General features: G+C 34.8%; 1 protein-coding gene across 2 annotated transcripts in view; it reads right to left on the bottom strand.

The window, feature by feature from the left end:
• SLK (STE20 like kinase) overlaps positions 1–24,754 on the bottom strand; it is a 61,726-nt gene that overhangs the window by 18,515 nt on the left and 18,457 nt on the right. The window contains exons 2-13 of one of the 2 annotated variants that reach the window (XM_059173276.1): positions 21,308–21,472; positions 19,070–19,118; positions 18,589–18,738; positions 13,029–13,101; positions 12,665–12,859; positions 11,524–11,605; positions 10,011–10,139; positions 8,307–9,677; positions 6,272–6,402; positions 5,927–6,050; positions 2,894–3,073; positions 182–274 (exon numbers count right to left, since the gene is read on the bottom strand). In XM_059173276.1, the coding sequence (XP_059029259.1) occupies positions 182–274; positions 2,894–3,073; positions 5,927–6,050; positions 6,272–6,402; positions 8,307–9,677; positions 10,011–10,139; positions 11,524–11,605; positions 12,665–12,859; positions 13,029–13,101; positions 18,589–18,738; positions 19,070–19,118; positions 21,308–21,472 (2,742 nt within the window). The remainder of the gene's footprint in view (positions 1–181; positions 275–2,893; positions 3,074–5,926; positions 6,051–6,271; positions 6,403–8,306; positions 9,678–10,010; positions 10,140–11,523; positions 11,606–12,664; positions 12,860–13,028; positions 13,102–18,588; positions 18,739–19,069; positions 19,119–21,307; positions 21,473–24,754) is intronic. The other variant, XM_059173277.1, reaches the window with a different exon arrangement.

Below are 24,754 nucleotides of genomic sequence, written 5' to 3' on the forward strand. Positions count from 1 at the left end.
TTTAAATGTCATTAGTGTGATTTTAGTTCTATATAAAGAAATGCTCTGGGAACTTTTGTATGAGCAGAAGTCAACATCATATAATAAGTAAAGCAGGAGTTTGCCCTTTCAACCATGGTTTACTGAGCTGCGAGAATAATACTGCTTTCTGTTTTTAGTAGCATTAAGCTGCTGCTGTTACCTGAGCATGCTGGCTTTGTGCAAGCTCCTCTTTCCTGCGTTTCATGAGCTCTTTTCTCAGCTCTTTGGGTGCTTTCTCCACTTCATTTATAACCTACAGTGTATAAGCATGCAGGAGGTGGGGAAATAATACTTTCTCCACAGCAAGCATTTATGTGAGCAGACAAGCTACAAGTCAAAGATTAAAGCTGTTAAAAAGTTCAACATGCAATAACATAGGTGTTAGTTCGGTGAAAAAGAATGAAAGGATAGAACATGCTTAATCTCAGTGCAGAAAGGGCCATCACACCACATAAAGGTTAATCAGATGCTTAATTATCCCTACATATTATTCTCTCTTAAAGATCCAAAACAATCGGGACGCCTGGGTGGCTCAGTTGGTTGAGCAGCTGCCTTCGGCTCAGGTCATGATCCCAGCGTCCTGGGATCGAGTCCCGCATCCGGCTCCTTGCTCAGCAGGGAGCCTGCTTCTCCCTCTGCCTCTGCCTGCCTCTCTGTCTGCCTGTGCTCGCTCTCTTCCCCTCAATCTCTCTCTGCTAAATTAAAAAAAAAAAAAAAAAAAAAAAAAAAGATCCAAAACAATCAGTAAAGGATTATCAGCACCATTGATTCTGAACTAAAGATGATAAACTCAACTGACCTTCTTGGAAGATCATAAAACTATAAACATATCTATTGACATCGTTTGAAATGTTGAAAATAAGCAAAGTTAATGCCACTTATGAAAGTGCAAAATTTCATAATTGGCTTGATAAAACCAAGGAAATAACTCTAAATTAAATTCATTTAATGAGTCCAAAAAAACAAAAAACAAAAAACAAAAGAAGAAATAAATGGACTATGTTTTCCTTTTTCAGAAAACACATCATTTTATACATGGTGCAATAAAAATGAACGTATTTGATAACTTTGTGTTGTATTAGAATAATATTCTCCTTTGCTGACAATTTAAGCCAGATTTAGTTGTCAATGTCCGTATTATAAGCACTCACAAAATAAGAGTTTAGTATGCTATGATTTATTACACCAGGTAAAATATATTATAAGATGAAGTATAATTTAAAGTTCCTTCTTTAATCATTTCAAAATCCTAGATATGTATTCCACCTAACAGCAGAACTGTAACCCAACTATGAAAAACAATCATGTGTTTATACAAGTAGAAGCACCAAAAGCAATCAGATTCCAAATCACCACATGCTACTGATGGTCTATGAAAGAGATGGATTTTGATTGAAAAGAGTGTATTTAAAATTCCCCATCAGTAATCCCTCATGAAACCAAATCACCATTAAAAGGAAGAGACTCCCCAAATGCAAGAAATTAGCGATAAGGAAGAAAATACATTAATTATTTAAAATATGCATATCATGATCTCAAACATGTTCACCAGCTAAAAATCTCCAAACCCAAAACAGTGGAAATAAGTACAGCCATATATTTAACTATACATTTTTAAAAATTTAATCTGGTATTAAAAAATAACCTCTCAATAAAAACTATTCATAGTTTCAAGAAAACTGACACGGAGCCTCAGTCAAGTCATACATCATGGAATATAGAGAAACCTACATAAAATACTAAGCGGTAAGAAAACGAATTTTTAGAAATGGTAGCTACTTCAAATAAAATTATATACCATTTCACTATTTACCTAAAGAAATTACAGAATGCATAATATTTATTAATATTAGATTCTATGCTTTTAAAAGTAGATCCTCAATATTATATTCAGTTTTATTCATAATTAAATCTCAATGAACCTTAGTATTTTAGAAGTACAACAAAAGTGAATATGCATTTACAGGTTTGGCTGAGATTTTTATTCCAATCCTAATAGAACTAAATCATAATTATTATCCCTGGGGTCTTTTCTATCATGAAAAGGTAAATTCTTCCCCCATACCTCTAGTGTATTAGTACAGGATAAATCATAAAATCACATTTACTAATAGGTAAAACTCTTTTAATTTGGGGAAGAAAAAGACATTAATACAATATATAAATCTTCTTTCTGAATCAGTGACCATCTTTCATAGTAAATAACAGCACAGACTCTTTAACAATATGGAACAATTTCAGGAAAAATTTAATAATTCACTATAAAGAAACAACTTTACACAGATATTTTCCATATGTGATTCTTAAAGTATCTCTCAATTTCATGGACTTATAATTTCAAATTTCAGTGGTACTCAGCTTTTGTTTTGGCACAATGCTAACCAAGAAAAAATAATTCTTCAAGAAAAAGTCTTTAAGTATGAATTAAATATTACAAATAAATGATAAGATGAACTATTGTTGCCACCTGGAAACACAACATAGTAAGTTTTCTTGAAAGAACCAATTTCTACTATTTTCTACTGTTTTCTTGAAAGAACAATTTCTACTATTACATTAATAAAGGAAAAATGACAGACTGAAAGGAAAATGAACTAGACTTAATTTGAAGACTTGGTTCAAGGTTTAGCTGGACATTTAAAGGTAGTTTGTGAACTTGAACAGACCATTAAAAACCTCTTCTACTCCAGTATTTTTGACAGTAAAATGGGATAACACCTCACCTTCCTACAACCCTACATAATTGTTGGGAAGACCAAAATAAAGAATGAATGACTACTATTTAACTCTCAAGTATCATTCCTAATTCTGTAGTCTTAAGTGTACATTAAAAAAAACAGCTTTCGTAATTAAAAGCAGTAGTTACACTTACCTCCTTCTTTCGGTTCTTTAACATATTCTGAAATTTAGACAACTCTTTCTCCTGTTCTCCTTTAATGCGCTTGGCTTCATCTCGTAAGCGATTTGTGTGCTCTTGTTCTAAACGTTCAATAGTTTGTTTCTGCTGTTTTTCTAGATTCTCAATTTCTTGATCATATTGTCGCTTTTTGCTCTGTAAAACAATGTTGCTCAAGATCATTTAACTTTTCTATCATTCATATTAAACTCGTTATAATGACGATGTTTACTAAGAGTACATACCCAGCATTTAAATTTAGTGATGAAATTTAACAGATCAATGGATAAAGAACATGTGGTATGTATACACAATGGACTATTATGCAGCCATCAAAAAACCCTGAAATCTTGCCATTTGCAAGGATTTGCAACGATGTGGATGGAACTAGAGGGTATTATGCTAAGTGAAATAAGTCAATCGGAGAAAGACAACTATCATATGATCTCACTGATATGAGGAATTTGAGAAACAAGACAGAGAATCATAGGGAAAGGGAGGGGGAAATGAAATAAGACGAAACCAGAGAAGGAGACAAACCATAGGAGACTCTTAATCTCAGGAAACAAACTGAGGGTTGTTGGAGGGAAGGGGGGTGGGAGGGATGGGGTGGCTGGGTGATGATCAGTGGGGAGGGTATGTGCTCTGGTAAGTGCTATGAATTGTGTACGACTGATGAATCACAGACCTATACCCCTGAAACAAATAATACATTACATGTTAATAAAATTTAAAGAGAAAATTTAGTGATGTGACACAGAACCTTTGCAATATTGAAAAAGCTGAATGTGCTAAAACACGTAAAGGAATTTTTTTAAAAGGCAAGAATTCTCGGGTGCCTGGGTGGCTCAGTGGGCTAAGTATCTGCCTTCAGCTCAGGTCATGATCCCAGGTCCAGGATCAAGCCCCACATCAGGCTCCCTGCTCAGCGGCGAGTCTGCATCTCCCTCTCCCTCTGCCCCCCAACTCATGCATGCGTGCTATCGCTCTTCTCTCAAATAAATAAAATCTAAAAAAAAAAATGAGCATTTCTGTTTTTTTCTAACACAGAAAATACTTTTGTCTATTATACAAGAATTAGAATGTTTAAAATTTTTAAACCATCCAAAAGAATATACAGTTGCTATAAAGTACTAAAGTCAGAAAAATTTCAACATTTCCAATAAATGTTTCATAAATCAAAGGTATTATCCAAAGTCTATTTTAATAATGTACTATTATTTGTCATATTAAGATTTAGTCTTAAAATTTTTTTTTAAGATTTTATTGATTTATTTGCGAGAGACAGAGCATGCGCATGAGCACAAGCAGGGGAGGAAGACACAAAGAAGCAGACTCCCCACTGAGTGGGAAGCCCAATGAGGGGCTCAATCCCAAGACCCTGAGAACATGACCTGAACTGAAGGCAAACACTTAACTGACTGAGCTACACAGGAGCCTGCCCCCATTAAGAATCTTTTAAAAAAATATTTTATTTGTTTATTTGACAGAGAGCTAGAGAGAGAGCATAAGAAAGCAGAGTGGCAGGGAGAAGGGGAGAGAGAGAAGCAGGCTCTCTGCTGAGCAGGGAGCCTGATGTGGGGCTCGATCCCAGGACCCTAGAATCATGACCCGAGCCGAAGGCAGCCACTTAACCAACTGAGCCACCTGGGTGCACCCCCATTAAGAATCTTAAACATCCTATTTCACTGAGACAAATCTTTTGAAATTATAAATCTGCTCTTTCAACAAAAGATTCCTGCTTATTTAATATTTGAATATTATATAATTTTAGATATAGGTAGAGTTTAATATTTGTAAAGACTATTTAAAAAACAAGTAAAGGAGCTCCTGGGAGGCCATTAACCATCTGACTCTTGATTTCGGCACAGACACAAACTCCGAGTTGTGAAATCAAGCTCCACAACAGGCTCCAGGCTGGGCATGGTGCCTGCTTAAGATTCTTTCTCCCTCTCCCCCTACCCCCCCCAAGATCTAAAAACTAAAAATAAAAGAAAAAAATAAGTAAAAAGCAAAACATTTTAGAAAATATTTTGGGGGAAAAGAGGTGTAATTTTTATAAGGTTCTTGAAAATAGAATATTGAGTACTGGGCCGCCTGGGTGGCTCAGTGGGTAAAGCCTCTGCCTTCAGCTTAGGTCATGATCTCAGGGTCCTGGGATCAAGCCCTGCATCGGCTCTCTGCTCAGCAGGGGGCCTGCTTCCTTCTCTCTCTCTTTCTCTGCCTGCTTGTGATCTCTAACTGTGAAATAAATAAATAAAATCTTAAAAAAAAAAAAAAAGAATTCTCAGGTATGATTCAACAAATGTAATCAACAATGCCGTATTTCACAGAAAACAATCCTTACTACTTATAAGAACAGCAAAAGAACTATATTTAAAACCTTCATTAAGCTAAATGTTTCAATAAATTACCAAAATTTTTTAACACACTACTTATTTCTTTTCCAAGTTTGGAAACAAGGTAAAAATTGAAAGACTCCATGACAATTACCCTTGGCTAGTCAGCACCAATTTCTCTAGGAGTTGTGAATAAGGATATGGAAGCTTAACTGTAGAAGTAGAGAAGTAAGTGTGTTTGAACAAGCCCCAAGTAGTTCTAATACCCAGACAGGCTTGAGGAAAACTATTCTAGACTGCCTTAAAATCTTGGTTCCTAAGTCTGAGAGGTCAAATTTTAACACTGAAAAATTATGCAGAAATAGGCACACCTAAGAACTTTCTAGACCATCCACTGGCTTTATGATTCCAGGTTTTCATGATAAATTTTAAGCAAAGAAAACTGGAAGACACCCATCACACTGTTAAGTCAGTGACAGGAAGACTGAGATAGAAGATCCTTTCATGCAAAAGGAAAAAAGACATACTAGAACACCAAAGAGATAAAGTCCAGAAATGCTAACAAAGCCAGAGAAAAATCTCATAATCAAAGAACAAGTTCTAAAAGTGGGTTTTTTTTAAAGCACTAAATTTCAGTATTAACAAAATGGTACAAAATCTAAGACTTTACCATCATTTCTTGCTCAAAGCGCCGGAAAATTTGTTCTCGCTGTTGTTGTAGCTTGCTATTGAGCTGTTGTTGAGCTCTCTGCTCTTCTTTTTGAAGGAATCTTAACTCCCGAAGTTCCTGACGTCTGATAAAATTTAACAGCAATAATGGGGAAGATAGCAAAAATTATACCTTTGAAGTAATGCTTTAAAAAAAAAAAACAACTTTAACAATATTTTCAAATGCCAAAGTAATAAGAATAATACAAAATTAGCCAAGACTTAACTCCTGTTTCTCTATTTCTTCACCCTTTGCAGAGACTGAAGGGAAGTCATAAAACCAGTTTTAATTATGTTCTCTACTCACCTAAGAAACCTCAACTCTTCAGTTTTGGAATCACTATCCGTAACTATCTTTGACGTTGTTACACTCACTTCTACACCATCAACAACAAATTTGCGTGTTTTCTTCAATGTTTTCTTTTGTCTTCTTGTTTCCTAAGTGAGATTTTATTTTAGTTAGGCTTTATATGGAAAATACTGGAGACAGAAAACATTTTCTCCTCAACAAAACACAACACAGAGCTGTGAATGTATAATTTTTATGACACCACACTGTAATTAGACACAGGTGGTAAAAAACAATTCACATAAATGACTAATTAGCTAACTTTTACATGTTAATCATTTTTCTTCCTCTTTTAACCTTAAGTTCTCAACCTCTGCTTTTCAGTTTTAGAATCACTGAAAAAACACTTAAAAAGGAATGCCTGGGGCTCATCCCTTAAAGAACCTGAATCAACAGGGTGGTGAGAATTTGCATTCTAGAAAGACTCCCCAGGTAATTTTTACACACTGCCAGGACTTGTAATCAAAATTCATTTCATCAGCAACAATAATATCAACAGCTCTCCTCCATCTCAGAAACAGAGATGAACATGTGATTTTAGAGTTACTAAAAAGATAACGCTTCTACTGCCTGAGTTACTGCCTACAATTCTCTATCAAGACCAAATTCCATTCCTCAGTTGGTATCTAGTTGCTTTTTAAATCCAAATAGAAATAACAGAAGAATAACATTCCAAAAAAGATAGCTGGCATACATATAAATACTGAGAGCAAATAATTTTGAAATGGGGGAAGGATTTGAAAGCAGAAGGAGCAAAAAGAGAATATGAAAGTACTTAAATTCAAAATGCCTTAGGATTTTAGTTTGTCTCTAGCACTTTCCAATCATCTTTCTGCAATCTCTTAGTGTTCAATTCTCCAGGTTGCCAGTATACTCATGCTTCTCTTCCTAAGTCCTGGACTATGGAACCCTATCTAGCCAGGCTTCCCCTAAAACTTAAAGTGGGTATGCCACCCTGTAAATCCAAACATCCTATTTTCTTCAGTCCCTACTCAAGTATCTATAATTAATATCACCTTAATTCTCAAAAAAAGTATTCGAATTTTTTAAAAAGGTTATTCAGTTCAAATTAACGGAATTTAACTGAAAACAATCTAGGTAATAAGTGTAATAATTTGGTGCAGAGAGGCAGACTCATCAGTCACGCCCTGGAGCCTCTAAGGTCAGTTTCCTAAGTTCTTCCTGCTTTGTACAGTCTTCTCTTCTGCTGTCAACCCAGAGTATTTAAGTGGTCTATGGCTCACCTGTATCAGAATTCCATGGATCTTCTGTTACAAATAATGATTCTTGAGCCCTACCCCAGACCTCCACATAGCTCCCCTTGAAACTCATTTTTTAAATAATTTATTCATGTTGAGTATACTTGACATATAATAAATAGTATATCAGTTTCAGGTGTACAACATAACAATTCAACATTTGGTAAATGATCACCATTTAACACCATTAAGTCTAATTAATATCCCTAAATCATATATACCCCTGGTAATTCTTAAGCACACTAAGACTGGAGAATGGCTCTAAAAGCTCTAAGTGTTCTGCATTTTAGTTTTTGACTTTTCGTTTGTTTTATCATAGTGGTTCTCACAGCAGTAGTGATAACTGTGACAGAGGAGGCAACAATGTATGGACCACTGTTATACTCTAAGTGTGCTTCAAAAGTGATCATTCTTTCCTAAATTCTTTCATAGATTAAGGATTCTTCCTAAAATATATCTAAATATGTGCAATAAGAGAACTCAACCACACCAAGTAACTTATAGTGTTTACATCAGGTTGGCAAAAATATATATTACCAAAAAATTAAAAGATTACATCCAGCATCTCTCTCCTTCATTCTTTTTAGTTGTGATTGCCTTCAGAGGCCTTAAGAGTTTTACAGGGTTGGTACTACACTGATTTAGTGCTGTTTTATTTTCAAAATGTCTGTTTCACCTAAACTGTAAATTGCCAAAATGATGAAAAACCCAAACAAGGACCCACATATACTTACCTGCAAAGATATTGATCCACTGTCTTTAGTTTTGCTAAGGAAGCTGGAGATGGATAAATTCAAGTCAATGCTGCTATTATCAGTAGTGGAACCAGTGCCTGAATCAGTATCATTTTCCTTTTGATTTTCAGATTCTGGAACCAGCATGGTTTCAGTTTTTGATAAAGCACCTATTTCCCCTTTATTTTCTGCATCTTCAGAGTTGATATTAATACTCGGTATTGGAACAGGCTGAAGTTCACTGGGCTGTGAAGACGGAGTCACTTGAGGTTCTGTTTTAATTGGCACTTCACATGGAATTGCTTTTTGCTCTGTATCTATCTGAACAGTGGCTTCATGAGCATCCGGAGTTTCACTTCCTAAAGCCTTGTGGTCTGTATGAGTTACTGCACGTCTGACCTTTCTTTCTTCAGCGCTACTGGACTCAGTAATTTCCTCATCTTCATTTGTCCCAGATTCCTCACTGGTCTTCACTATGTTCTCTAAACTGTTGATTAATTGTTCCTCATCTTTACCTTCCACAGATTTCTGATCTATCTCATTAGTTTCCACTACATCTTTAATAGGAACTTTCTCAGTAACAGCAGCCTCGGGACCCTCTGTGGGCTTACTCACTAATTTCTGGTCTACTTCAGTCACTTCTTTCCCATCATTACCCTGAGCATCCTCAGCATTGTTTTCAACTGCCTTCTGAGCAACATCTCCTGCCTCATTCCTTCCTATCAAGTTGCTTGTATCACTGATCACATCTTCTAGAATTTTGTCATCTTTTCCCAATTTCTCTTGGCTGTCTTCCTTTGTAAATGTAACTTCATTTTCAACTGGCTGAATGTCTGCCTCTTTTTCTCCAGTCTCTTGTGAAACTAAATCCATTGTCTGAATAGCAGTATCTTTAGTTTCTTCAGATTTCATAATCTTGTTTTCAAACATCTGTTGTTTTTCCTGATCCCTTTCTTCTTCAGGTTTCAGATTCTGTTCAGTATCTGTTTCTAAAGTTATGTTATTCTCTTTTCCTTCAGTGACTGAATTAATGTCCACTATTCCTTGGTCTTCTGTGTCAGGCAAATTTTCAAGCTTGGGTCTCTTCTCCTCTCTTCCATTTTCCTCGATTACTGTTGTTCTATTACGAAGTTCAGCCATAGCTTCTAAGTGAGCATCATTAATATGTTCATTAACACCCTGTGCAGCTTTCACAGGTTCATCAGTGGTGAGATTTTCATTAAGAACTTTGCTGCTAAATTTATCTTCATAAGCATTACGTTCTGTTTTTTCTGAGACAGATTCCAAAATACAAGCATTTTGTGAAAGTTTATCTTCTTCAGAGCTGGCAATACTGAGGTCAGATGAGGCACGCTTACTTGCAGGTATTGGCTAAAAAAGATTTTATACATTTTTAGTGTTAAAACAGAACTTCAAGATGGAGTCCAAAACAATATATATTTTGTATATAGATATAGGATTTAAACAATACATAATGATTTAATATCTTAATTAAAATTTGACAAAGTTATAAAAATAATTTAAAGAACAAATCTTCAAATATGACAAAAATGGGTAGCAAAAGGCAAACTTGTTAATCTTCACCCCTAAAATTAAAGGTTTTGTACTGCTACCTATCAATTAATCTTTAGACACAGGTGCAATTGCACCTCAAAACCTAACTTTAAATATGACCTAAATAACATTTCGTTTCTAAATACTGACCAAAGAGTTTTCTGTTTCCTCATCATCATCTTCCTCTTTGCCATCTTCAACTTCTTCTGTTACTTCAGCCTTTGCCTCTGCAATCAGCTCTCGAATTGGTTTGTTGGAATCAACCGTAACAAAGGGATGCTGTTCAAGCATTAAGAGCATACTTAATAACAGCTGAAACACTTATAAAATTTCAGACACAAAATACACTTATCATTCAGATAATGTTGAATACACATAACTTCAGATAATGTTGCATCTGGGCAAGGAAGGAGGAGAAGGGGATTGAGTAGTAATAGGGCTGCCTGCAACTATGTACTTTCTTAAAAAGAATCTGAAGGAAATATGTCAAAAATAATAACATATCTGGGTACATGTACTTTTCTATGTTTGAAATTTCATAATCTAAATTAAATTTTAAAGCAAGCTTCAAATGGATACATTTTTAGCTCTTAAAAAAATAACAATATATATATAAATCCTAGAAAAAGCCTCAATAAAAGAATTACAAAAAGCTTTAGAGTTCTGTTAAAAGTGTCTGCAAATAAGGTCACCTGGGTGGCTCAGTCAGTTAAGAATCTGCCTTCAGCTCAGGTCATGATCCCAGAGTCCTGAGATCCAGTCCTGCACTGGGTTCTCCACTCAGCAGAGGGCCTGCTTCTCCCCCTCCCTCGCACCTGCTCATGCTCTTTCTCTCTCAAATAAATATAATCTTAAAAAAAAAAAAAAAAGGTCGGCATATACCTGGTTTTATGACATGGTTCTAATATTCTTCAGAGTAAGAAGACATTTTATTCATTTTTGTACACTCAGCATCACTTAATAGTGCCTGTCACAGACTAAGACCTTCTAAAGTGGGGGTAATAAAATAATAAGAGAAAGTGTGTTCTAGGGATGTACCTGTTGCACAGAGCAAGGCAATTTTTTCTGTTTTTCCTCCGAGATAAACAGATCAACCTAAAACACTAGGATGCAAAAGTAACTCAATCTAACAGTAACAGCCTCAAGATTTGTCATTCTGTTTGTCTACCTGTAATATTATTTAACAAGTTTCTATTTCAGATATTACAAATAGGTCCTCCTATAAAACAAAATGATCCAATCACTTTAACACCATATTTTTAAAATTTAACAGTCAAATATTATTGAATATTTATCCTCACTGTAAGAGATATAAAAAAAATTAATTAACTCATTACCCCTGCCCCCAAGGGGCTTGCTTTCTAGAAACGGGAGAGACAAAGTGGAAAAAACTAACAAAATGGAAATAACTAACAGAATAAAAAAAATACAATTAAACTTAATCAAAAAAGCACAAAAGGAATGACTTGTAAGCTAAATGCCTTTTGGTAATGGCAACACATATGTTTGTAGAGCAAATGTATACTACTACAACGTATTCCAATCTTCCACAGGGAAACCTGAGTAAAAAGAAAATACACTGAATGAATCTGGAATTGTATTCTTCATAACAAGATGTTAAAACAATGACATGATCACTGTCATCATATTTCTCTTCTCTTACCTGCAGTAGCTGAGATGTAGTCCACCTGGAATCCACATTCTTTTCCAAGCATTTCTTTAGAAAGTCCTTAAAATTTGAAGACCTTCAAAATAAAATTTTAACAATGATATTGTTTTATTTTCTTGTTATTAAAATCAAACAAAACTCTGGTAAGTTACAGTTGTGTTTTTTAATGTATATAATACTATTCAACATAACAAAAACTGGTTAATGAGAATACTAAGATTTCATAATAATATTTAAGATGAATATTAAGATTTGTAAATATAAAATTAAATATATATGTATATAGAGTCATAGTTTCAGACATTATGATATAGTCATATATTCCCAAGTATGCCAAAAATCACAGAAACTCTTCTATTAAATTCCACAAATATAAATTAACCACATATATTCCTCACTTTCTTACAGTATAGAAAATACTGTATTATAGGGGCGCCTGGGTGGCTCAGTTGTTAAGCGTCTGCCTTTGGCTCAGGTCCTAATCCCAGGTCCTGGGATAGAGCCCCACAGCTGGGCTTCCTGCTCAGCAGGAAGCTTGCTTCTTTCTCCCTCTCGAGGCGTACTCCCCCTGCATGTGTTCCCTCTCTTGCTATGTTTCCCTGTCAAATAAATAAATAAAATCTTAAAAAAAAATACTGTATTATATACAGTTGCTTCATGTAGACCTCAAATCACTGATACTTTCAAATTTATGGAAAAAGTTAGTTATAAGAGTTTGTGTGGTTCTTAAGTCTTTTTTTTTTTTTAAAGATTTTATTTATTAATTTGACAGAGAGAAATCACAAGTAGATGGAGAGGCAGCCAGAGAGAGAGAGAGAGAGGGAAGCAGGCTCTCCGCCAAGCAGAGAGCCCGATGCAGGACTCGATCCCAGGACTCTGAGATCATGACCTGAGCCGAAGGCAGCGGCTCAACCCACTGAGCCACCCAGGCGCCCTGGTTCTTAAGTCTTAAAAAAAAAAAAAAAAAAAAACCTACCAAAAATCAGTCTTCTACTCATACAGTACATTGTAACTAAACTTAAATACCACGTAACTAAGCTTTGTACTATGTAACGAAACTTAAATATCCTTGAGAAGCTGGGAGAATAAAACATCAAGTTTTGCTTTGTAAAAGGCTTCATTTAGAGTATTTTACCATTTTGATGGCTGTGCTAAGGTAGGGGGCTCTGATTTTGCTATTTTTAGCAGCACTCGCATTGGATTTAATTCATGATGAGGTGGTTCTATCTCAGCCATTTCTATTAAAGTGATACCCAGGGACCAGACATCAGCTTTGTAGTCATAGGGTCTGTCCTTAGATGTTTCACACATGACTACTTCAGGAGCCATCCTATGAAGACAGAGAATTGAAAAGTTAAGATGTTTAATATAAGAATAACAATTGCAAGACATATAAAAGATAGACAGTATAATCAATTATGTGAGCAAAATTAATGAGTCATAATAGGTGATAAGAGCTTCTGACATAATACTATAAATCCATAAAGCTGAATACATACCAATATGGTGTGCCAATAAAGGAATCTCTTCTTTGAATTGTCCTTGTATTTTTAGCTGATACTCCGAAATCCGCTAGAAATAAAAGCAATCATACAAAGTATTAATAGTTTTTAGCAAAGCTCACTGTACTTCACATAGGGAAAAGCATTTCAAGTCTTTAACAAGACCACTCTTATTAAAGGGTAAACAAAATAGAGTAACTTCTCTACCATCCTAATTCTGATCGCACTCTTTTCACCACAACACCCTAAAAAAAAAACTGCCAAAGAAAATATCTTATCATTAATACACTTAATATTACCACCCTTATACATCTTCAGATCAAGAATTCTTCAGAATTGATAAAAACAAATAGTAACTTTAAAAAAGACCAGTCTAATAACACCTCAAAGCAAATGCCAACTAGTGTTAAATGATATAATTAAATTGATAAACATAAACATTTTTTTCTATAGGGTGAAAAGCAGAAATTACAAAGTAGCCTTTATGACAGCATATGTCTTGCTAATTTCCTCATAAAATTATAAAGAGAAAAATCAAAAACCATGTTTTCTGTATTAAGTTATAGAGAACAGCAACATTATAGCTTTATCAGTTATTAATCTCACCTTTTCAGCTTAGGGAACAATAGCAACACAATTTGCTCTTGCTGCATAATTACCTCAGACCATTTATACATAACCTTTAAAGTTTCATGTTTGAAATGCCATAATTCTCAAAATGAATAAATATCAAAAATCCAGTATTTGGTGCTCATACCCCCCAAAGTGACACAGAATATATACTCAGTAAATGGTAGCTACCATTAGCAGTCATATCTGTAACTTTAACCTTTCTGCTATTTTGTTGGTAGAACTCTTAAAGCTCATGAAATACTGACTGTGTTCTAATTATTTGTCTATTATATGGTGTGGTTTTTTTGGGGACCACATAATTTGGGGGGGGTTGGACCACATAATTCTCCCATTTAAAAGACAGTGGTAGGGGCGCCTGGGTGGCTCGGTGGATTAAGCCACTGCCTTCGGCTCAGGTCATGATCTCAGTGTCCTGGGATCGAGCCCCACATCGGGCTCTTTGCTCAGCGGGAGCCTGCTTCTCTCTCTCTCTCTCTCTGCCTGACTCTCCGCCAACTTGTGATCTCTCTGTCAAATAAATAAATAAAATCTTAAAAAAATAAAATAAAATAAAATAAAAATAAAAGACAGTGGTAGCTACCTATTGCCTGTAGAATGAATTTCAAGCTTCCTAATGTGGTGTACAAAATCCTTTATTACATCAGATATTTCATTAATGTTTTATAATGAAATTCATAAATGAGTAAGCAAATAAAACATATTAAACTTGGAAGATTTATCTGTAGAAGATACAATGTAAATAGATTTATTCAGGACTCTTTACCACTATCCAAACCTCCTCAGCTTACAAGCTTCTCTTATGCTTTTGGAGGAAGGATTTGAAACCACAATTTGAATTCCTGCCAGAAGAGGTTCTGTACTCAGGTAAAATGAGCTCAGTACTTATTCAAGTATTTTCCTAGAAGCTATTAATGCTCTTTTCTTTTCAACTTTCTCCTCCCCAAAATATGACTAGGGAAGGAGATCCAGAAACAGACCTAAACAACGGTCCCTTGTCAACACTCACATTTCTCTAAGCACCCTTATGAACAGGAGGTAAACTAAAGATGGACAAAAAGGTACCTTAATTGTTGTGCAAAGGGGAAAATTAAGGTTGCTATATGCTTTGTAGTTCTATTTATAATTATGCCGTATATATATGTTGGTCTGTTGAAAAAACATTTTACCCATTTATTTCCATTTGTAACCATATGACCTGATAAAATCATAAAAATTTTGTTACTGTGGTGTATTAAATAGTTCTTGAGGATAGTATGGTACTTTACATTCGTGTACATGTAACAGGGTATCGCAGAAATAGTAGGTTCTCTAAGTATTTATACATTAATAAAACAAAAACTGCAACCGTTTTAAATGTCAACCAACTCGACAATTTTGGTATTCCTAAATCTTCAATAATTTATTATTTTTAAAGGTATGCACTCTTTTACACAAAAGTATGTTCTTATATTTAAGATTCTGAATACATTTACAGAAAAATGTGCACCAAAATGGATCAAAATGATAATGTACTATTTTTAAAAGAGCTACCAGAGTTTAAAAAAAAAGATATAAAACATAAAAGAGTAACATACATCAGAATTACAAAACCTCAGTTATGAGGTGAGAGAACTCAAGAAAAATTAGAAAAAATCATTTTAGAAACAAAGACTAAACTAGAAGAAATGCAAGAGCAAATAAGCACAACAAAGTCACACCCATTACCACTTTACATTCATTAGGATGGCTAGTGTTGACAAGGATGTAGAGAAACTGGAACCCTTGTGCATTGCTGATGGGAATGTAAAATGGTACAACTACTATGGAAAATGGTAGTTTCTCAAAAAATTAAATACAGAATCACCACATGATCCAGCAATTTCATTTCTAGAATAGCCAAAAGAATTGAAAGCAGGGAGTCAAACAGGTATTGGTATATCTATGTTCATAGCAGCATTATTCACAAGAGCCAAAAGGTAGAAGGTAAAGTGTCTGTCAATGGCTGAATTGATAAACAAAATGTGGAACATATAAGTAACAGAACACTGCTCAACCTTTAAAAGGAAATGGACATCTTACAACATGGTTGAACTTGAAGACATTATACTAAGTAAAATAAGCCAGTCACAAAAAGATAAATATTATATGATTCCACTTATATGAGGTATCTAGAGTAGTCAAATTCATAGAGACAGAAAGTAGAATGGTAGTTGCCAGGACCAAGGGGTAGAGGGAGGAATTGGGAGTTAGTGTTTAATGGGTACAGAGTGTCAATTGGGAAAGATGAAAAGAGTTCTAGAGATGGATAGTGGTGATGGTTGCACAGCGATGTGAATATGCTACAGAACTGTACACTTAAAAATAGTTGAAACAGTAAACTTTTATATTTCACCACAACTTTTTTAAATGAAGAAAGATAAAAAGAATCTGGGACAAAGTTCTTAAATATTGCTGACTGGAAAAGTCAACAAAAAAAGTTCCTAAAAAAGATAGTCAATGAAAGGGAAAAGAACAAATACTCAAACCTGTACTTCCAGAAAACCTTCCTGGAAAATAAAAAGGCTTGAATATTAGAAGAACATATTAGAGAAAAGTCTAGTCAAATTATTGGTCCTTGAAGAAAAAAAACTCTTTGGCATCTATGCAAAAAGAGTACATGACTTGAAAGAGAAAGAAAATCAGATTATCATCAGACTTTTCAATAGTAACACTTTATAACAGAGGAAAACAGGGTAACATTATTTCAGATAACTCAAGGAAAGAAACGTAAGCCAAGGACTTTCTATCCAGCAAAACTGACCTTCAAAGTATAAATACAGGTAGAACTTTTATCATTATGTAAGAACTCAGAGAACCCCTCCAGAGTTATCTACCAGAGAAGAAACTTCAGACAACCAACACGACCAAAGAGATATCATAGTAAGGACTGGTGATGAGCATTAAATACAGAAAAGGGAATGAAAATAAGTAATTATGGGATATTCTAAATCTATCACCAATGCCCTTGAGAACCAGGATTCTTAGGATAGAAGGACATACACATGTAATACAGAAGAAGATAAAAAACAAAACAAAAACAAACATCCTGAATTTGATGAGGAAATACATACGAACTCAGAGAGCCTAGCTCTGTCCTCTGGAAAGGCTTAGAATCATGGCCAAACCAGAAACCGTTAATCACTTCTAACATTCACACACAGTCTTGAAACACCATATCTTACTAAAAGAAACTAGGGCTTTGAGTGCCTGGGTGGCTCAGTGGGTTAGGCCTCTGCCTTCCACTCAGGTCATGATCTCAGGGTCTTGAGATGGAGCCTGGCATCGGGCTCTCTGCTCAGGGAGCCTACTTCACCCTTTCTCTCTCTGCTTGCCTCTCTGCCTACTTGGGATCTCTGTCTGTCAAATAAATAAATAAATCTTAAAAAACAAAAAACAAAAAACAAAACTAGAGCTTCTTTAAGAAATAGCTAATTACAGGTTGGAGGCAGGAAATATACAAGATAATCCTGAAACACCTCAACCTAACCTATAGTAACAAGGAAGCTATCAAAGGGTACTAAAGTCATATCAAAGGGATTAACATACCAACTTAAAGAGGCGCCCATTGATCAAAGATGGCATAATGTGAGCTTTAATTAAGATATAAATTATAGTAGATTTCATATCTATAAAATTATATTCATGAGTTAAAAATATTTTTAAAAATACTGGTCACCAACTGAGGGTGAGAGAGAACGAATTCATGGTCTTTAAAGCTACATAAATATAAAGAAGGAATCAAGCATTTTTCCTGTCTTGTCCATATGAACTATATTCCTCAGGAACCAAATAGCTAAAGGAAAGTGTCATCTTATATAATTATTCTTAATTTTATAATGATAAATAAAAATAATAAAATACTTGGTAAATAATTATATCAAAATTATTATCAAAAAAGTAAATGAAAACAAAGTGATATAATTCTCATTTTGCAAACTCAAACCAAAGAACAGATCTAAGCATTAAGCATCAACAGTTGCTAACATTTAAAAAAAAAAAAAAAAGCTAAAGGCAGACATGTGCCTCCCAGTGAAAGGACACAAAACCACCTATATATAGTCTTGCCAAAGAATCAAATTTGAGACTGATGAGGCCTTTGCATTTATCCGCACATCTAAAGGAAATACAAAGAGAAACTTACTAAAAATGATCATGAGTATACAGTTGGCAAAATGCAGATTGAGGGAAACTCAACAGGTCCAATACCCAGGTCTCATAGTTAGTTCAATGCTTCTCAACCTTTTTTTTATCATCATTCTCCTACAGAGCCTTTTTAGACTTTCTTTCCTAATCCTCCTTTCTTTCATGAAATTTTTGGGCGCCTGGGTGGCTCAGTGGGTTAAGCCGCTGCCTTCGGCTCGGGTCCTGATCTCAGGGTCTTGAGATCAAGTCCCGCATCGGGCTCTCTGCTCAGCAGGGAGCCTGCTTCCTCCTCTCTCTCTCTGCCTACTTGTGATCTCTCTCTGTCAAATAAATAAATAAAATCTTTAAAAAAAAAAAAAAAAAAAACTAAACAATGGAAAAGAAACACATTAGACATGAGTTTTGGAAACGAAGATAAAAAGTTAGCTGTTTTATATATTCTCTCATTCTAAATGTATTACAAGTAACTACATACAAAAATTAAGAAGTAAAAAAAATTAGCCGGCTTTCTAAAGTTTGTCTTTTTGAAAATGAAATCCATCCTTTCTTACATTCTTTTTAAAGAACTTATATAAGTTGCCTATACTTAGGAATTCTGGGAGTTAATGAATTATTTATCCAAGGCAGTATTTTAAAAATTAACATGGAGTAATTTCTCCATGTTTTACACATTTAAGTCATAACAAAACAATATTAAGTCATGTACATTCAGGGGAAAATCTCAGCACAAATTTAAATGTTTGATTTAAGGGAAGAAACTTACCCAACTTAATATCTCCATCTAAGGTAAAAAGAATGTTGCCAGCCTTTAGGTCTCTGTGGATGATTTTATTATCATGCAAGTAGTTCAAGGCCTCTAGAGTCTGTTTACAAACTACTTGTATTTGAGACTCAGTTAAGGGTCTCTCCAGTTCTATAACGAAAAGAGTAAACAAATCTGCATTGTTATACAGTGAAAACACATTTACAAGGTGTATACCTTCACCATCAATGTCAAAGGTAACATTCAGTGAATTATTTTATTAGAACTAAATATCTACAAAGATTATTTTCTTTATATTTTATATTCAACATCTCATTTTAGAATTGTGCTACAATTATTTAAAAATATATAATGTAATTAAGCTGATTACTGAGCTTCACTCAAGATATATATTCAAGATGTATATATATGGTTAAATGTTTGAAATCCTTTGATTAAATATAATTTAAAATATAAACATAAAGAACAAAATGATGTTTACCAAGCATCACCGCATCCACCGCTCCACCTGCACAAAATTCAATAAGGATCTGCAAGCAAACAAAAAAAAGCATGTGTCTAACTCAACACTAAGTTTAAGTGTTTTTTTTTCAATTTAGCAAAAAAGATAAAGGAATAACTAGGTTATGGAAATAATACTATGCTGATATCTTTACACCATAAAGATTTCCTGTCAAAAAGGTTGAGTCTTAATGATATACATTTTGAAAAAGCCCAAACACATTGTAGACATATGATCACCATTTTTAGTGTCCCTGCTTCTGTAAAAGTACTAGGTACACAATTTTTCTTGGGAACAGTATTTTATATCCATTTCATCACTGCCAAGAGATTTTGCTATACTCATTTTTAATGTAACTACTGTGATTTAAGTGCTCAAACCTATTTTTTAACTTTTCTAATAGGAATAAATCCTCAAAATACTTAGAGACTTCTTTAAAAGACACACACACACACTCTCACACACAAAACACACACACACACACAAGTTTCCAATCCCAGCTCAATTATCAATCACATTATGATGGATGTCTTCCCAGATCTCCCTGGTACAAACTACCACGTACCTTTCCGTCTTACTCCATCACAGTTGTAATTTTACATATATACTTCCTTTAAGTATTAATTATAGATGATTAATTCTACATCTCTCACTAGCCTGTCCCTCACAGATGTCCAACTTTTTATTTTGCAACAATTTCAAGTAAAGATCTTACCTGTTTACTGTCCAGGAGTTCACTTTCACTATAATCTCTGAGAGCATTCTACTAGAGCCTTGAACAACTACATTAGAGGATACCACACTGATGATAACTACAGATAATTATTAAAAATTATTTTTGTCAAATTGTGTAGCTTCCTGACTTTTTCACCTTTGTATATATTGTAATTTTTTACAGGTGCTTGCCAATTACAAATTGTTTTCAAATTTGTTGTATCATGTGAGAAATAATTTGGAAGGTAGCTCACTCATCTCATAGATAAGTAAACAGACTCAGAGGTTAACTGACTTATTCAAGCTCCTACCTAGCAGCAGGATCAAAAAAATATAGGGCTTTCAATTTCCAAAGTACTACTTGCACTACACTACCTACACTTCTCTCCTAACACTTCCATCGTAACACTTTCCTTCAAGGAGAAAAACAAAAACTCCCATTTCAGTAAGGCCTCCTGATTAAATTAGTGTCAGTGCAGAGAAAATGCCTGACCAGTTATAACAGATATTATTTTATTTCTATATGTATTTGTGCCTAATATTTTCTAAAAATGAACAAAATTTATATATTCAGCCTTAACCACTACATCATACACCAAAGGTGAGTCTGATGATATAGAAGATATAGAAGATAAATATTTAACATTTGTAGTAAGTGTTCTATAATTCATTACATGATCTACAAAAAGTGTAGGGTAAGAAATTATAAATAATTTCTAAGAAAACAAAAGATATTTCCAAAAAAAAATTTTTAAGTAAATGTCTAAATTTAAATTACAAACAAGAAAGACTGTATAATTCCATAATTTGGGAAATTTAATATCCTTTTCTCTTTTTTTTAAGATTTTATTTATTGGGGCACCTGGGTGGCTCAGTAGGTTAAAGCCTCTGCCTTCGGCTCAGGTGATGATAGAAGGGTCCTGGGATGGAGCCCTACATCAGGCTCTCTGCTCAGCAGGGAGCCGGCTTACTCCTCTCTTTCTCTCTGCCTGCCTCTCTGCCTACTTGTGATCTCTGTCAAATAAATAAAAATATTTTTTTTAATTTTTAACTATTAAAAAAAAGATTTTATTTATTTATTTGACAGAGAAAGCGATCACAAGTAGGCAGAGCAGCCGTAGGCAGAGAGAGAGGGGGAAGCAGGCTCCCCAGTCAGCAGAGAGCCCTATGTGGGACTCGATCCCAGGACCCTGAGATTATGACCTGGGCCAAAGGCAGAGGGTTTAACCAACTGAGCAACCCAGGTGCCCCAGAAATTTAATATTCTTAATCAAGCTTTTCTATTTGGGTCCAATGTCAATCATGAAATACTATACAAATGGAAATACACATCTGAACATCTGTTGAAGCTAAGGATAATTATGTTGTTAATGACCCTCTCATCAGATCAATTCAAGTAACATAAGTAATTAAACAGTAGAGGTAATGGGTTTTCACAACTTATAAACCTCTTTCAGAAAATTAACTCATTTTGGCTCTTATAGATCAACAGAAAATAGTTACCCAAAGATTGTTCTCATAATAGAAGGCATCCAGAAGTTTGACTATATTTGGGTGATCACAAGATGCTAATATATCAATCTCAACCATGTAATCTTCAAGTTCTTCTTCAGATTTCGTGTCAATCACTTTTGCAGCAGCTAAAACATTGGTCTCTTTATTCTGGGCCTAAAAATGAAAGCATCACAAATGTCACAAAATGCATATGTGATTTTTTAAATTTTATTTTCCATTTTTTTAAAATAAACTTTTTTTAGAGTAGTTTCAAGTTTACAACAAAGCTGAGCAGAAAGTACAGGTCCCAGCCCCTGCATAGGCACAGCTTCTCCCACTATCAACATTCTGTACCACAGTAGTACACTTGTCATAACTGACGAACCTCCATTGACACATCAACCCCAAAGACCACGGTTTTCATTAGAAGTTACTCTTGGAGTTTATTCGATCAGTTTTGACAAATGTATGACATGTATCTACCATTATATCATACAGAATAGTTTCACTGCCTAAAAATTCTTTATGCTCAGCCTATTCAACCTTCTCTTTTTCCTAAGCCCTAACAACCACTGATCTTGATACTGCTTCCATAGTTCAGCTTTTCCAAAATGTCACATAGTTGGGATCATACAGTATGTAGCCTTTGCAGATTGGCTTCTTTCACTTAGTAACATGAATTTAAGTTTCCTCCATGTCATGGTTTGGTAGTTCATTCCTTCTTAGGACTGAATTGTCCTAAGTTTATCCATTTATCTACTGAAGTCATCTTGGTTATTTCCAAGTTTTAGCAATTATGAATAAAGCTGTGAAGGTTTTTGTGTAGATTTAAGTTTTCTTTTCTTTTCATTTTTTAAAGATTTTATTTATTTATTTGACAGACAGAGATCACAAGTAGGCAGAGAGAGAGGAGGAAGCATGCTCCCTGCTAAGGAGAGAGCCCGATGCGGGGCTCGATCCCAGGACCCTGGGATCCTGATCCGAGTTGAAGGCAGAGGCCTTAACCCACTGAGCCACCCACGTACCCCTCTTTTTTTTTTTTTTAAGATTTTATTTATTTCTTTGACAGAGAGAGAGAGAAATCACAAGTAGACAGAGAGGAAGGCAGAGAGAGAGAAGAGGAAGCAGGCTCCCTGCCAAGCAGAGAGCCCGATGCGGGACTCGATCCCAGGACCGTGAGATCATGACCTGAGCCGAAGGCAGAGGCTTAATCCACTGAACCACCCAGGCGCCCCCCACCCTTTTTTAAAGAATTTTTATTTATTTATTTGACACAGACAGAGAGAGCACAAGCAGGTGGAGTAGCAGGTAGAAGAAGAGAGAGAAGCAGGCTCCCCACTGAGCAAGAAGCCCAATGTGGGGCTGGATCCCAAGACCCTAGGATCATGACCTGAGCCAAAGGCAGTCACTTAACCAACTGAACCACTTAGGTGCCCCTAGATGTAAGTTTTCAACTTCTCTGGGTAAATACCAAGGAACACAATCACTAGATCATATGGTAAGAGTACGTTTAGTTTTACAAGAAACTGCCAAACTGCCTTCCAAACTAGCTATGCCATTTTGTAGTCCCACCAGCAATGAATGAGAATTCCTGTTGTTTCACATCCTCACCTGCATTTCCTATTGTCAGTAAGAATTCTTTGTCATTCTGATAGGTGTACAGTAGTACCACCTGTTTTAATTTGCAATTTCCCAATAACATATGATGTCAAGAATCTTTTCACATGCTTACTGGTCACCGTACATTTTCTTTGGTGAGATGTCTGTCCAGATATTTAGCTCAATTTTTTAATGAAAATGTTGATTTTCCAATTGCAATGTTTTAAGTGTTCTTCATACATTTTGAGAAACTGTTCTTGATCTGATATGTTTTGGCAAATATTTTCTCCCAATCAGTGGCTTCTCTTCTCATTCTCTTCACATACTTATTTTTAAAAGATAGCCTAAACATATATATTAACTAATAAAAGCTATGCACTGTGCTAAGTGCTTCATACACACATAGAATAGTATTTCATATCACAGGCTCTGCTGAGTCACTGTTAAGGTTCAAATTCTTGTTCTATCACTTACTAACTGTGTTGCCTAGGGCACCTCACAAAATCTTTTAGTTTCCTCATCAATAAGACATATTAACATCTTACAAATTTGTGAGAATTAAGAAAACATATATTAGCCAAATGAAAAAAATACATATAAACATTTAACAAAATGCCTGCCATAGACAGTAAGGATTCAATAATGTAAGGTGTAATTATTACTATTGTTTAATCCTCACAACAACTGCATGATATATTATTATCCTTAAAAGAGGATATACAAACTTAGAGAAGTTAAAAAGCTTTCCCAAGGTCATGTAGTAAGAGACAAAATCAGGATTCAAATCCAGGTTTGTTGCTAAAGCCCTTTCTTTACCTGAATCATTACACTTTCCAGTTTTCCTATACTTCCATCGGTTATTTTTCTTTGTACTTAATACTTCTAACTTTTCCATTTTCTTTCTTTAGCTGAATAACTTCTCATTTCCATTTATTATAAATGAAAGGCTTCCAAATACACTGTAGGAGCCAAGATCATTTGTTGAAATGTTAAGAATCAGATCTTAAAATACTAATTAGGTTTTTCTTTTTAAGATTTTATTTATTTATTTGACAGAGAGAGAGAGATCATAAGTAGGCAAAGAGGCAGGCAGAGAAAGAGTGGGAAGCAGGCTCCCTACTGAACAGAGAGCCTGATGAAGGGTTGGGGGGGGACTTGATCCCAGGACCCTAACTAAGATCATGACCTGAGCTGAAAGCAGAGGCTTAACCCACTGAGCCATCAAGGCACCTGTAATTAGGTTTTTATTTTATTTTATTTTATTTTTTAATTTTTTAAAAAACATTTTATTTATTTGACAGAGAGAAATCACAAGCAGGCAGAGAGGCAGGCAGAGAGAGAGGAGGAAGCAAGCTCCCCCCAGAGCAGAGAGCCCAACGCAGGGCTTGATCCCAGGACCATGGGATCATGACCTGAGCCGAGGGCAGAGGCTTTAACCCACTGAGCCACTCAGGCGCCCCTATAATTAGGTATTTTTTAAAAGACATTTCAATATTATATGTTATCATTGCTTCAGTGAAACTCCATTTAATACCTTAAACAAAGGAAAAAGAATACCAAACTCTTAAAAATAAAATCTTTAAAAATAAATAAAATCAGCTTATTTATTAGAAGAAATAAAGTACTAAAATACATCAGCATATGAAAGATTTCTTAGGGCCCTATTATCTAACTGTGGAAATTATATGAAAAGAATAAACATATCAGGTATCAGCCTGTATACAGAATTTTCCTAAGTAGACTATTGTTATGTTTTACTTCCTTAAGAAAAAACAGAAGTAAAAAGCAATACTAATTACTAATTAAGTAATTAAGTAACCCTAATGTTTAAGGTTCAGAGAATAAGTTTTGGATAAA

The sequence above is a fragment of the Mustela lutreola genome, chromosome 4 (assembly GCF_030435805.1).
Source record: "Mustela lutreola isolate mMusLut2 chromosome 4, mMusLut2.pri, whole genome shotgun sequence".
In the NCBI taxonomy this organism is placed as follows: domain Eukaryota; kingdom Metazoa; phylum Chordata; class Mammalia; order Carnivora; family Mustelidae; genus Mustela; species Mustela lutreola.